The 16044-nt window shown below is 38.5% G+C and overlaps 1 protein-coding gene across 2 annotated transcripts in view; it reads left to right on the top strand.

The window, feature by feature from the left end:
- Positions 1 to 16044, top strand: part of Dsg3 (desmoglein 3) — a 30791-nt gene that overhangs the window by 7482 nt on the left and 7265 nt on the right. For both annotated transcript variants that reach the window (XM_003474015.3, XM_013157069.2), the window contains exons 2-12: positions 943 to 978; positions 1468 to 1599; positions 2568 to 2723; positions 4235 to 4379; positions 5128 to 5294; positions 6126 to 6254; positions 6810 to 6995; positions 9043 to 9314; positions 10146 to 10285; positions 11280 to 11507; positions 13040 to 13291. In XM_003474015.3, coding sequence (XP_003474063.1) covers positions 943 to 978; positions 1468 to 1599; positions 2568 to 2723; positions 4235 to 4379; positions 5128 to 5294; positions 6126 to 6254; positions 6810 to 6995; positions 9043 to 9314; positions 10146 to 10285; positions 11280 to 11507; positions 13040 to 13291 — 1843 coding nt within the window. The remainder of the gene's footprint in view (positions 1 to 942; positions 979 to 1467; positions 1600 to 2567; positions 2724 to 4234; positions 4380 to 5127; positions 5295 to 6125; positions 6255 to 6809; positions 6996 to 9042; positions 9315 to 10145; positions 10286 to 11279; positions 11508 to 13039; positions 13292 to 16044) is intronic.

Raw genomic sequence — 16044 nt, 5'->3', positions numbered from 1 at the left:
GTGAAACCCTGTATCAAAACAACAAAAATAAAAAATAAATAATAAACACAGCAAGCCATCATGGGCTAAATTGCGTAGTTCAGTGTATGAGGTACACAAACTCAAAAAAGAAAGCATGAATAACAATAGTTCGGCGGAGTTTGCTGGAACATGAAAGAATCTAAAAGGATGAGTAATATTGAAGTGGAGAGAGAGAAAAGAAGAATATATTCCAGGTGAAAAGCAAATTGGAAATGGTACAGATGAACGTCCTGTATCCTCTTAAGAAAGCAAAGTTCCTAATCTGTCTGACTTCATTTTTTCGAACCAGTAGTGTGAAAATTAAACTCAACATTTAAGCTGAAATATAAGAAAGAGATGAAGAGATCCATATTCCACCGCAAGCAGTACTTGTGATTGGAATGGTATCTTCCCATCTTTTATAAAAAGTTCCAGTCAAGCCAGACTAGCTCCATTCTGTCCTCTCCACTTTTCTAAGACTAGAGAAAACCTCCTGTAACTGTAGCTGATCTAGGCTTGCCTTGGTAAAATCGGGTGCATAGGTGCTGGTTTTTAGGAAGATCCAACGAAGTTTGTTGCACTGACCCTTGCTTCTCCAAGCTATAGCTTCTGGGAGCCGTTTATAGAACAACCACATAAAAAATGTTTCTTTGCTACAATCGGCAGCTAGACATAGTCATACAAATCCTAGTAGGTCCTTTGTTATGTCACTAAAATTCTACTGTCAGATTAAAAACTGGAATTACTTGTCTATATTGAGAGCAATATTCGTCTTTCTGGTAGATGTTTTTTTCTCTGAATACTGCTCTTCTAAACTGGATTCTTCAGAAATAGAAACAAACTATAAGATGAACCATAGACTATAACAATCAGGATTATTAACTTTGTAATTACTTATCTGAAGAACGCACATGTAACTCGACTCTCTTTAAATTCCTACAGATGTTCGTGTTGGTTCATGGAGAATTGTGGATAGAGGTAAAGTATGAGAACATTGTTTGTGATTAAAACGAAGGATGTTTTAAAATTAAAATTGTATTTCAGAAGAATAGCTAATGTTTAAAGTTATTTGATAATTGTAAAAACATATGAAGCTAAAATTATAGCAACTAATCCATACATATTTAGAAAAAAGAGTCATTTGCACATGTTGGTAGTATACTTTATCTCATGCATTCTTTTTCTTTGAACAAATCAGCAGGTCACATTCTATATGTCTAGAACAGTTAGTTATTGTACAGTATGTAAAACATATATGAAGTATGATTAATACCTAATGTTAGAAATCATGTAGCTTTTTAAAAGTCTCAGCTTCTTTCTAGACGAAGTGTCAGGGTAAGTTGAACATCTAACAGTGTCAGGTTCCTTGAAACACAGGAAGTTCCTCAACTTAGGTGTCCATAACCAATATTCAAAGCAAAAATTGCCACAGCGTGAGTAACAAAATGGAGCTTTTTTTTACACCAGACAAAAGAGCCACATGGAGAAGACGACACAGCAGTTCAACAGGGCAAACGGAGGTACAAACGTGAATGGGTGAAATTTGCAACACCCTGCAGAGAAAGAGAAGACAACTCCAAAAAAAACCCCATTGCCAAGGTAAATCATATTAGCAGGGCCAGGGTGGTTTTTAGAATAAACAAGTCATATATAAATTACAATAATATGGTAATTCCAATGAACAAAATACAGACAGGGAATTGAACTACTATCTCTTAACAAAAAGTCAAATAATAATATAAGTAACGGAAAAAGGTGGGAGAACTATAATTCCTAGGGCCATAAAATAAAATTAAGAGGCATTGTTGACCAATTTTAATGTATAAGCCTACTTGAATCCAGATTCTAACAACTGTAAGATAAATTATAGCATGATGAAATAATAAGAGGAAGAGTTGGGAACAATCATTGGATTGATGTATGAATGACTGTTGAAACTGAGCGATGAGATGCATCAGGCTTAGTATACTATTCTAATTCAGCGTACACATTTTAAATCACCCTTGTAAAAGGCTTAACATCTTAATAATGAAAAGCAATTCATCTTATTAGCTATTTTGACACATACTATATAGTTGTGTTCCTCTTCCTCCTCCATTTCCTCTTCTTTAAACTTAAGTATCCTTTTATTTTAATGTTGTCAGGTAGGGATTGAGAATTCACAAGTAACAATGTCAATATCAAGTGCCCTTGAGGTTCCTAACAAATTTTGTCTTTGTGGTGCTTGGCGTAGAATCCAGGACTTGCACATGGTAGACAAGTACAGTACCCCTTGAGCAATGCCCCAGCCCACCTCGCAACATGCTAACATCACGATAGTGCTCACATTTGGAGAAAACATTCTAAAGCTCAAATAATTAACACATACTGGTCATTAATTATCAACAAAGCCAAAACCCAGAATTTATTTTGCCTCCCTACCATCTAATAAAGCAAAAGCTAAAGACTACAGTATCAGAAAGGAGATCAGTTGAACAAGCGACTTTAGACTACGGTGACTGCAGAAGATGCAGAAAGAAAAGACCTGAATGACTGTCACCTTAACACTTTGGAATCTTTGGTTGCAGATTACTTCAGATTTCCAGACAACCCAGAAAATTACCTACAAAATTTCTGGAGTGGGAATCGATCAGCCCCCTTTTGGAATCTTCATTGTTGACCCAAACACTGGTGACATTAATATAACAGCCATCGTTGATCGAGAGGAAACCCCAAGCTTCCTGGTAAGTCTGTGTGCGCCACATCAGATGCCCTTCACCTCGTATCATATTCCATGGCTGTAGAAAGCGACTCTTTTTTTTATTAATTTTTTATTTTATTGAAAAATGGCAAAACAGGATTTTATATGAAAATAATAGGAAAACAACAATAGTTAACACATTGCATCTTGTCATCTTCAAAGTAGTTACTCAGAGAACAAGATATGGGCATAAAAAATTCTTCAGTTGATGTTATCATGGACCCTCCTTTTCAATGAACTAAGAGACACTAACAATATAGCCAATGGCATTTTTCTTCCTTTTCCCTTCTTGCTGTTTTCCTTTCCTCCACCCTAGATCCTTTTTCCTTTTAAATAATTACTTCTCATTTCACATTATCTATAATGAATTCTAAACCTTATTTGCTCTTTCAATTCCTTGCACCAGAAAAATAATACTGTATTTACACATGTGAGTCTGATTTATTTCACTTATAAGTATGGTCAAATTGCATACATTTACCTATAAAAGTCTTGAGTTTATCCTTCTTGTGGCTGAGTAGTATTCCATTGTGTAAAAATGCCACATCTTTTTTTATCCATTCCTCAGTTGATGAGTGTTTGGGTTGTTTCCAAGATCTAGCAATTACAAATGGTGCTGCTATAAACATGGGTACACATATATTGCTGTGGTATGATGTTTTTAATTTATTGGGGAAGATATCCAGGAGGGGGATAGCTAGGTCAAATGGGATCTTTAATCCTGACTTTTTGAGGAATTTCTATACTGATTTCCACAGTGGTTGCATCAGTCTGCACTCACAGCAATGATGGAGAAGGGTTCCTATTTCCCCACAGTCCTGTCAGCATTTGTTATTGGTTGATTTCTTGATGATAGTCATTCTTTTGGGGATAAGATGGAATCTCACTGTTGTTTTAGTTTGCATTTCTTGAATGACAAATGATGTTGAACATTTTTCATACATTTATTTGCTGTTTATATTTCTTCACTGAGAACTGTGTATTCATCTCAGATACCTATTTTTGGTTTGGGCCCTTGAATTTGGAGGGATCTAATTTTTTTCCAGTTCTTTATGTGTTCTAGATAGAAATCCTTTGTCTGAGGGATAATGGGCTAATTTTTTTTTTTTTTTTTTACAAAATGACTCTAATTGGCTAAATGTAGAAGAGAGATGAGTACATGCATTTATCCACCAACAAATAATAACATGAGTCCTACAAAGAGTCTCCACCCGGGTGGTTGATTACCTGACGGTAAAGCACAAGGGCCAAAATCCAGCACACCACTTCCCAAGAGCCTCATCCTGACACGAGACACAGCAGTCCGGAGGCAGGGGCAATTTGCCCAATGGCAAGAGCTGGGTGAGGTTTTCCATTGTCTTCGCCCTTTCCAGGAAGGTGTGTCTTATTTACACAAAAGTTCCGTCCATACCAGCAGAGGCCTTGCTTCTATGAGTCTTAATAATACTCAGTTTAACTCAGTAGAGTAGTAATTCACCTTCCTTCTGTTCCTAGATCACGTGTCGGGCTCTAAATGTCCTAGGCCAAGATGTAGAGAAGCCACTTATATTAACAGTCAAAATTCTGGATGTGAATGATAATGCTCCAGTATTTTCACAAACAATATTCAAGGGAGAAATTGAAGAAAACAGTAATTCAAGTAAGTCTTACAGCCCCTGCCACTTTCAGTTCATCTATTTTTCAATTATGGATCACTATAGTTTATCACTTTTACAAACTCATTCCATTAATCTCTTCATTGTTTTGCAAAAACAAATTCATCAAAAATAGTATGGTAGCTGGGGAAATAGCTCAACATCACAGCACCTGCCTGACAAGCACAAGGTCCTGAGTTAGATTCCCATTACCAAAATAATAATAATAATAATAATAATAATAATAATAATATTCTTTCTTAAACTTGCAGTTAATAATTCACCACCACTGTATTTCTAGATGATAGTTGTACTATGAGGTTGATAATATCTATTTCTATATCTATAAGCTATATGAGCATCAGGTAATCACAAAGCTGAACAGGCACCTTAGCCTGGATGTACAAATTGAGGCATTTTAGATTTAAAGGACAGAGACATACATTACTTGAATTGTTTGGGGAAAGGGGGAGAATCATAAGGCCACCTATCAAGGGAAATCACAAAGAGAGAAAGTACCCTCAGCCTCTATCAGCCAAGGCTTGAAGAGAACTGGAAGATATTTGTGTGAAGTGGCACAGTTCTACATGGTTGAGAGACACAGAAACAGATATCACAACTGACATGTAAATTTTTGCGCATAGAGGTAGCTTTAAGATATAGAAAATCGGTATGAGATTGCAGTAAATATTTAAGGTGAGCATAACGTTGATCTTTACATATACTTTAATGAACATTTTCCTGTTTTCCTAGACTCACTGGTAATGATACTAAATGCCACAGATGCAGATGAACCAAACCATCTGAACTCTAAAATTGCCTTCAAAATCATCTCCCAGGAACCTGCAGGAACACCCATGTTCCTCATAAGCAGAAACACTGGAGAAGTCCGCACTTTGACCAATGCTCTTGATAGAGAGGTAAAGCAAATCACTTAGGGAATTCAAAAATAAAGGGTTTCATTGTAAGAAACTGGAGGCAGATGATTCTCTTTCATGTGGGAATTAAACAAGAAAGAAAAAGGCTGCTAGTAATTCCCTAGGTCAATCTAGACACATCGTGTACCTTCTTTAGTGTGATTCTGGGGGGTGGGATGTACACCTGGAGTTGTACGTCCAGCGTACCCAACACATATCAGTGGAAGTTAAAGTGTGAGAGCAAGAGAAGGCACCAGCGTGCAGGACAAAGACTGCACTGGGACTGATTCTCAGATGATGAAGGAAAAGAGAAATTGAGAGATGAAGGGAGAAGTTCCTAGTTGGAGTAAAGCCTTCTCTGATGTCATATTTTTTATTTAGGCTTTTCCTTTTAACTTTACCCCTGTTTTCAGAGCGCCAGAAAATTTTCCTCTCTTCTCCCAGTCACTTTCACAACCATCAGTCTCTTCCAAGACTGCATCTTGTCAAACTCCACATTGTTTTTGTACAAGTGATGTTACCAGTGGGCTAGCAGGATGGTGCACAAGCAAGCCCCCCTCAGACGATCACCTCACCACACTCATTGCCCATTTTTGCCCTAAGGGTACAGCCTTGCCTTCAGACACTTACAAAAGACAAAAACATGTTATAGCCCCTTCAAGATTTCCACCCAATCATTCAGAGCCACACAAACCGCCTCCATTGTGGACAGCTAACAGCATGTGTAATCCATAAACCATGAAGTTCAATATTTACACTGCATTACCTCTGGAAATCAAGGAAAGGCCATTTATATGTTGGAAGATTAATAATGATTTTTCTTTCCATATTTAGCAAGTTAGCAGCTATCGTTTGGTTGTGAGTGGCACAGACCAAGATGGAGTAGGACTATCAACTCAATGTGAATGCGAAATTAAAGTGAAGGATGTCAATGATAATTTCCCAGTGCTTAAATATGCTCAGGTAACCCAGTGTTCCTTGGGAAAAGTCTTTATTTATATACATATATTGCTAAATTCAGTAGTTGCTTACTTATTGGTTTCTATGTTTTTCTGCACTTCTCTTGTAAAAAATAGGCTTTTCTAAAATATAAGAATTCAGCAGCTCCGTGTAGTCCCAGGAGTCACTCAGGAGATTGAGGCAAGAGGACTGTGAATTTGATGCCAGCCTGGGCAACATAATGAGTTCCAGTCTGGGCATCATAGTGTCTCAAAATAAAGAAAGGGTAAAAAAGAATGAGAGGGAATGCTGGGGATTTAGCACAGTGGCGTAAGTGCCTGCCTGGCAAGCGTAAGGTTGTGAATTCAATCCCTGGTACCAAAGGGGGGAAAAAAAAGAACGAGAAGGAGGGAGTGGGAGAGAGAGAGAGAGAGGAGAAGGAGAAAGAAAGCAACAAAATCCAGATACCCATAAGATGATTACATAATTTGAGAAGTAATAATAATACCATTTTTTAAAAAACAATCTGCTTAGGTAAACCTTGCTTTGAATCTTAAATTTGGCTTTTTTCCTCTTTAGTATTCAGCACGTATTGAGGAAAACACTATAAATTCTGACTTACTTCGATTTCAAGTGACAGATTGGGATGAAGAGTACACAGATAATTGGCTGGCTGTGTATTACATTATCTCTGGAAATCAAGGGAAGTGGTTTGAAATAGAAACGGACCCAAGAACCAATGAAGGGATCCTAAAGGTGGTTAAGGTAAGGTTTGAGTTTCCTCCTTAAAAACGGACTATTTTAACCCACACTATCATTTTTACAAATAAACCTTATCAGTAATAACACTGTTTCATCATATAAATATATAAAAATACATAGAATTTTTACAGTTATCCTGCAGCCCATTACCTAAAGACCCTCTTAGCATGTTAGTTCTTCCCTTTCCAAGCTAACGTGCTGTCAGTAGTCACACACACACTAACACATGTGTTTATGTGCATGCTTTCTTCACAAGAGAGCAAAACATATGCCTGACCTAGTCAAATTCACTGCCTGCATTTGGATTGAAGCTAGGAGAGAGAATGCATAGAATTATGGCTTATGAACTTGTAACCTGTTTTAGGTGAGTTAGCTATAGTCATCAGTAGAAAAAACACAGCTTCCCTTAGAAATTGGGACTGTATGAGCAAATTCTGCAAGACAAAAAATAAAGCTTTCCTTCAGCAAGTTTCACCATGACAGACTCCCTGTCCAAAATAATGCAAAGGTGTTTCTGCCTGGATACTACACAGACTGGAAAGAATAAGCACTATCTGGTGACATTCCTTGACAAGAACTTTCAGCCATATGGGAACTTCTTTAACCATGTACTGGGAGCTGCTAACAGCCATACAAAGGATTTCTTTTTATTCCGCTTTTTACAGAGAATATTACCACCATCCCCACTTGGAAAAGTTTTGCTCTAAATTCCAGCAATGCTTGGAAATGAGACAGTCCCTGTCTCGTGTACTGGGGTCTCCAATGTCCCACTGTCTGGATGTTATCTTTTGGTCATGACGCTGCCTCACAACACACAGCCAGCCACCAAGTCCTGCCTATAAGCTCCCCTTGGTGCTCCCCTTGGCCCTCCTCTACCTCTAGCCACCTGTCCTCTAGTCCAGCCTTGCTCCTCTGTCCTAGACAACTGCAATACCTCTGCGTGGATGTCCCTATCTCTCATCTCTACTTGATCTCATTCTTCACGCTGCCACCAGACCACTACGTTTTTTTTTAAAGAAATGATTTGTACCACTTATTCTTCTCTTTAGAACCCTCTCTGGCTGTAAAATTGTCCCTCCATCCCTCTCATTCAGACAAAAGCTCCATATGCCCCACCTTCTCTTTTGTGCTGTAATATAATTATACAGTTTATGCATCATTCTTGCCCCCAGGAAATGCTCAGCACACAGTGCCAGTTACTGCAAAGTTAAAACTCAAGTCCGTGCCTCGTGCTTCAATTTTATTTTTAGTGATAAGCAAATGTAACCAAAATTAGCATTCCTTATTTGGTGGGGGGAGGGGGGGAGAGTACTGAATGAAAAAGGTTACTTTGGGCTTTCTCAGGCCTTGTGTTGGGTCTTGTTTCTAAGAAAGCTAAAAGTATTTATCCTGCAAGGCCTTCTGAAAAGAGTTGTGTGAAGGGTTGATGGGGAGCATCCACTCACCGTGGTACAGAGGCCTTGGTGACAACCCAGGCTATTAAGTTTCCTTCACACCTAGGAACTTGTAGTCAGGAAACACATCTGCACACAGATTCCATGAGGATTCTGTGACTGTCCACAGCTTCCACTTATACAAATGTTTTGTGGGCCTTAATGCATTCTGTCCCCATAACATCCTGATGAGAATCAGAGAAATTGAACACCATGCCCTAAGTCACAAATTTTTTTTTTCTTTTTTGGGGGGTATTGGGGATCGAACTCAGGACCTTACTCTTGCCAGGCAGGCCCTTATGCCGCTGAGCTAAATCCCCAGCCCCACAAATCTCTTAAAAGGTAGCAGAAACAAGATTCAAATCACGTTATCATGACAAATTCTGGATTCTTTCCCCTGACCCCTGCAGCCTAAAGAGACTGAAAACTTCAGTTACCAAAATGGGATCTCACAAGTTAAGAAGCTTTACCCTTTCTCTGTCTTTATTGTGATTTCTAAAAGTGTTTTGCTGTACAGAAATAAAAGGACCCATCTGCTATACCTTGACTAGACTTTTCTACTAGGATAGCCAGATTGTATTTTTGTGACACTTCCTTTCTTTTACTTTTTCCTCCAGCCTCTAGATTATGAACAAATACAAAGCATGCAATTTAGTATTACTGTCAAAAATAAAGCTGAATTTCACCAGTCAGTAGCCTCTCAATTTCAAGTTCAGTCAATCCCGGTCATAATTGAGATAATCAATGTAAGAGAAGGAATTTCATTTCGTCCTATTTCCAAGACTTTTACTGTGCAAAAAGGTATAAGTACTAAAAAATTGATTAATTATGTCCTGGGAACGTATGAAGCCATCGATGAAGACACCGGCAAAACTTCCTCAGCTGTCAGGTATGACTGTTGTTATGACATTTGATTATTCCTTGGCTTAGTTTTGATCTATAATTCATTACAACACAATGCCTAGACAATTGTATGCCAACAATAGAGAAATAAATATCATGAAGATAAAGTAATGAATAACTCAAAAACAGAAATGTGGATAAATCATTAGAATACGTTATGCTTTGAAGAAAGTTAATATAAGTTAAAATGGAAACTAAAATAAATGCCTTTGGGCCCAGGATTTAGCTCAATGGCTCAGGCTCTTGCTTGGTAAGTGCAAAGTTGTGAGTTCAATTCCTAGTACCAACAAATAAATGAATAAATAATGCCTTTTGTTGTCAGGCATGATCACGAAACATCTTTTAGAAACCTCCAACTGAGTCTTACAAAAATTAGAAGTTTATCAGAAGGCCATGTTTCCATGAGATGAAACATTATATTACACATGAATCTAAGGAATATAGAAAGATGACAGATAGACACACAGACAAGATAGATAGATAGATAGATAGAGAGAGAGAGAGAGAGAGAGAGAGAGATAGTGATAGGTAGATACCTAAAATGTAAGAGCACCATGAAAATTAGTAGCTATGTTATAAAGAGCAAGGACACAAATGTTTTACTTTTTTTCTAGAGAGGAAGATCAAATAATTAGGATAATACATATTTAAAAATAATGAAATGGCTCATTCATTTCACGGTACTTTTCCAACATCTTTTACAAGCTCTTATTTTAAGGTCTTATTTTAAGTATAAATATATTAAACATGAAATGAGTCATTTCATATTCATGCTACACTTGAAAGAAGACTATTATTTTTTTCTGTTATGAAACAGATATGTCATGGGCCGTAATGATGGTGGTTTGCTAACTATTGATCCAAAAACTGGTCAAATCAAATTTGTCAAAAACATCGCCCGGGATTCTACCTTCATAGTTAACAAGACACTCACAGCTGAGGTTCTGGCCATAGATGGTAAGAAAACTATTTTGATGGCCTTTAAAGAAGTGTTACTTCCACTAGCAGTGCTTCATAAGTAGAGGATTATGATTATTTCACTTGTCCCTATTGTTTATTGTGAGCCAGGGAAGGTTTTTTGACCCTCAGACATTTCTGGATTTGAGAGGACCAATGTGGATTCCTACGGAACCCTGTGCACTGTGAAAGGCTGAAGCAGGAAGATCACAAGGTCAAGTCCTAGCTGGACAATTTAGCAAGAGTTTGTCTCAAAATAAAAAATAAATAAATAAGGGGTTCTGGGGATGTAGTTCAGTACCAGAGAAAGCATCTCAGGGAAGTTCAACTCAAATGTGAAATGTCTTCATGAACTACCTATAAAGACTTTCTATACATATATCTTGAACAATAGATTTTCCTTATCTAGAATGTTTTAAAATATAATTTACTGAGTATGTATATTTCCCTAGGTATTAGATTAATTTATGCTTAATGCAATAAACAAACACTAAAGAAGAATCAAAACTATAAACCAAAAATATTCCCAGTTAAGAAAACTACAGAAAGCCCTAAATGTAACAAAGAAATAACTCATAATATCACCAACAAGAGATTTTTATTTTATTGTTTTTGATTGTCAGCATTTTAACTTTTCCCTAACTTTTGTGTTAGGTATTAAAAATAAATTAGAAAACTATTTATCCCAAATACTTTGACTCAAGCTTTAGAATCAAAAATGTATCACATACTGATTACAAATGAAATTAATACTGTTTAAAAAGCCATTATGGGTTTGTGTTGATTCCATTTGTAACCTGTGAACTTACTGCCTTACAAGTATTGATTTCAAGCATATTAAATTAGGAGGTATCTTTAGTAATAAAAAATTTCTCTTAAAAGGACACATGAACTTGGTTGCAAGAAAGAGAAATTTAAAATATCCTTTTCAGTGTTGCTGTCATTATAACTTTATTCTACATACTTTTTAAACTCTAAAATGTTATTCTTACAGAAAGCACAGGCAAAACTGCCACTGGCACCGTCTATGTTAAAATACCTGAGTTTAATGAAAACTGTCCACCAATTGTCCTGGAAAAAAATGAAATCTGTAGTTCGTCACCCTCCGTGGTTGTGTCAGCTAGAACCCTGGAAAGGGACAGGTATGCTGGTCCCTACACGTTTTCAGTGGAGGAGCAGCCTCTAAAGTTGCCGGTTATATGGAGAATCACGAGCCTCAACGGTGAGTAGGAGCTTCCATGCATGAAAGTCGCCACTTCTGCACATTTCCAGAAGAATGAAAATTCATTTGAGAGTGGGTCCTTTCCAAGAACAGTTGAAAAATTCTTTGGAATAAAGATGCACTCCTCATCTTCTTTTTAGAAAAGGAGTGACAATATAGGATGTTAGAACCATTGAATGTTTTCTGATTTTCATTCAATAATTTTTGCATTTTTAGTATGCTTATTTCTACCTCCCCAGTAGAGACAAGATTAAAGTGAGGCATCTATTTATCAGAGGGCTGCCTAGATTTCTAAAGGTACATAAGGTTTTCCTCACAAGGCAAGCTGTGAGCAGCACTAAGCCCTGGAGAAGCAGGGTGGCTCCAATGTCATAGAAGGGGACACCTGTTTCGCTGGTCAAAAATCTGATGGTATGGCGGACTGGAATTTTCTAGCCCCATTAGCCAATGGGAGAAATCTAACGCTTTTCCCCTAGCCCTTATCATGCCCATTTTACATCTTTTGTGGTTTCTAGAAGTCTCATAGAAATTGAAGTCAGACTCAGTAAGTCTTCTTCCTTCCTGGGTTTACAGTGACCATCGGACTATTTCAAATCCTTTGTAAACTCATTCACTTCCCGCAGCTCTTTCCTGCACCTGTCTTGCTTACTCTCACAGATGTGCTCCATGGAGCCTGCCAATCATGGGTATTGGTCATTGTCAGAGTCACCAGAGATTTTGTCCCCCTGGGCCTCCTGCCCTTGGTCTCTTCTAACCCTGGTTTAAGGAACTAACTCCATACTGTACATGTAGCGTTTGACTCCTGAGGAATTTACCAGATGCATGGCCAATTCAGGGGGTGCTAAACAAAGATCAGAAAGGGCCAGCATGAAATTGTCCCTGGTCACACAGAGTTTGGTCTGGGGGGGGGACAAGGCAGTGCCAAGGGGTATCACGGGGTCATGAATCATTCAAAAACATAACACTGTGTAGGATCTGTCTTAGAAAGGGGCAACACAGCAATGGAGAGTCAGAGACACCTGATGCTGAGGAGTCAGAAAGGGAACAGGCCACGCCACTGGGAACCTCACCTGAGAGCCTTCAGCTCATGGGAACCAAGAGGAGCTGCTGAGATCACGGCAGCCACAGCTGAAACTCTGCCTCATTAAATCAGACTCAGGAACACGGAATCCCAGGGAACCGAACCCTCAGAGGGACACATGCATCTTGAAGTTGACTCAGATACCCAGGAGAGAAGCAAAGCCCAGGACAGCGAGTCCTGGTATCTCCATGATATCCACCTCTCATCCTCTTAGGAGGGACTTGAGTCTTCCTGACAGTGAATGGGGTGGGGGGCTTATCTGTGTCAGAGAAGACAAGGAGGGTGCAGACAGATTGACCGAAATGAACCTCTTATAGCCATCGTCACTGCTCAAGCCATATCGGTCCTGCTGTTTTTGACAGTGATCTTTAAGGCCTTTCTAGCTTTGTTGTCAAAAATAGTTTTAGAGCAGACTTGTCCTTATGTTGATTTGTGTGATTTTTCTCTACAGCTACTTCGGCCATGGTAAGAGCTCAGCAGCAGATATCTCCTGGCGTGTACAGAGTCCCCATCGTCGTCACGGGTGACCAGGACAGGCGGTGTGAGTCATCGGAGACGCTGACCCTGACAGTCTGTCAGTGTGACGAAAGGGGCTCCTGTAGAGCTTCGTGGGAGGAACCTCAAATAGAGCCTCGGAAGCAGATCTACAGGATGGGGCCCAGTGCCATCGGCCTGCTCCTCCTTGGGCTCTTGCTGCTGCTTTGTGAGTATGCCAGCCTGTCACCCCGTGTCTGCAGCGTGGCACCATCACAGTGGCCTTTACACTACCTGTGCTCATCTGCGCAGTGCAGGAGGAGCCACTGCCTGAAGGTTCTGTGTAGGCAGCGCTAGGGGGAAATAGCATTTTTCAGAAGGAATGTGAAATGTTGAATTTGTTTGTCACTTGCTACTAAACTATATGAATGTAGCAAAGCCAATCCTTTATGCAGATATTTAAGAACAGTACAAGTGGATCAAGACAGAGCAAAAGAAATTGTGAGGGCTTTTCACATACTGCCAGTAATGTTCATGGTCAAAATGATGGCTTTATCACCAGTGTGGCACTTGCATTTTAATTTTTCAGTGCTGGGAATCAAGCCCAGGGCCTTGCACACGCTGGCCAGTGTTCTACCACTGAGCCACACCCTCAGTCCATGTGAGGTACTAAGAGGTCTTCTCCATATTCCAGTCTCATGAGATTATAAAATAAAGAGTCATGGTCAAATAAAGTCAGAGGAGATAAGATAAAATATCACAGGCTTTAGGCTTATAGTGCGCATCATTAGAACTTAGGCTCCTGGAAGTTATTTTATCCTCTAGCATTTCCTCAAAAAAGATCCTTTATACCCATTCCTTCTCAGACTTTCACACTTAAGAGTTCTTACTGCACACATGAAGGAGAGCTACACACATGTATCCTTTTTCAATAAAATTCATTTTATTCAAAAGACTGATTTCTGGAAAATTTCATTTGAATAAAAATCCTATGAATTAAATAATATATTAAATATATAAGTCCCCTATTTAGTAGAAAAACTTAAGTGACAAATTCTTATATAAACAAAAATCCTTGCCAGGGATTTAGTTCAGTGGCCTAAGTGCCTGCCTGGCAAGCACAAGGTCATGAGTTCTATCCCCAGTACCAAAAAAAAGAAAAATCCTTGACAAGTTCACAATTACTGCCCCAAATTATAGATACAGACTTTTAACATTAAAACAAATTTCTATAATGATACATCCTATTACAATTCCTTTCAATTTCTTTCAAATTTATAAACTATTTTAAAATCACCAAAAAGCATACAAAATTGTATTACAAGCGTATGCATAACCACCACTCAGACTCAACAGATATTAATGTTTTGCTATATTTTCTTAAATTGCTCTTTTAAACAGAGAAATAAATTGTTATTGCTATAGCTTCCCACACACACGCCATATTTCTCTCTTTGGAACTGATTTGGGAGGGCTTCCACACACACCATAGTGCCTGTACTCTAAACTGTGAAAAGGGAGAATTGATAAATCCATTTGCATAAAATAACTATCATGATCTATAAGTATAAAACACTTTGTATTTTAGAAAGATAACTCTGGCCGCAGCACAGGCTGTAAACTGCAAAGGGGTGAACACTGGGGAGGTCATTGGACTAGTTAAGAAGAGATGGCAGAGACCTTGTTTAGAGGTTTAAAAGATTAGGAAGACTAAGTATGTAGAACACTACCATTGCACTTCAACAAGACTGGGGGACCAAGTGCCATGGTTCGAACGTGGTCCCCCCAAACTACATGATGAAACCTAATCACCACTGCAATGGTATCAAAGAGAAGTGCTCTGGGAGGTGACTGAGTCCTGAGGTACCACTTTGAATGCGATCCATGCTTATGAAGATGTCTGAGGGAGGGTGCCCCCTTTGCCAATGCGAAGGCACATAAAAGGTTCCTTGTATGAGGAATGACCCTCACGTGAGCAGGCACCAGATACAATGGCATTTTGATTTCTAGAGCTGTAAACAACAAATACGTTATGTATAAATTATCCACACGAAGACATTTTTATTATAGGAACTTGAATAGACTAAGACGGTCATCCGTAGGAAGATTGGGTAATAAGCCCAGATTATACCCAGGAGTCATGTTTGAGAGCCAGTGGTTGCTGAAACTCTGAACTGAAACTGAAACTAGACAAGGCACAGACATATAAAGCAGCAATAATGAGTCTGATTTTGAGATGTTTAGCCGTGAAGTGCATGGTGTGTCCCATAGACCATTGCAGTGTGACTCCAAATGGCAGCCACAGGAAATACACTGGGTGATTCCACGATAACATTTTCTTCATGTGACCTTACCATTTGCAGAATTCCATGTTTTGAAATTTGTGACCAATACAAAATACATTTTTCAGACTAAAAATACACTCAACACTTTGAAAAGCTTTCTGATATCAAGTCAATACCTGTGTCTTTTGTACTTACAATAATAGATAAGATTTTTGAAAATTATGCCTGCCTAAAAATATGGACCATCCTGGTTTCCAGTCATTGCCCTTGCAAATAATCTTTCCCATTCATGTAATAAAATCACAGAATTGATCATGGCAATAAAGTATCATTTATAGGAGCATTGTACTAAATTTTGAGATTTTTTTTTTCATCGGGGGAGACCAGATATCAAACTTAGGACATTGGCCTTGTCAGGCAGGTGATTATACCACTGAGTTATATCACCAGCCCTAAGTTTTGAGATTCTTCATTCATTATGTCAAATTTACATTGTGCAGTTGGTCTAACTTTTTATACTACATGCAGGACTGACCTGATTTATATAACTAATGTTGCTCAGCCTAACAATACTAGTAAATCTTTGTAGTGTTCACTATTGTCCTTTTCCTAAATTAGCTCATTTATTGATACTATGACGGTCTATGAAGTGATGATTCATTCTCCCAATTAATGGATGAGTTCATTGGAGATAGAA

The sequence above is a fragment of the Cavia porcellus genome, unplaced genomic scaffold (assembly GCF_034190915.1).
Source record: "Cavia porcellus strain 051 isolate PalLab524CR breed Dunkin Hartley unplaced genomic scaffold, mCavPor4.1 scaffold_20, whole genome shotgun sequence".
Lineage (NCBI taxonomy): Eukaryota > Metazoa > Chordata > Mammalia > Rodentia > Caviidae > Cavia > Cavia porcellus.
Note: the sequence above shows the minus strand (reverse complement) of the source record. Positions and strands in the feature narration are given on the sequence as shown.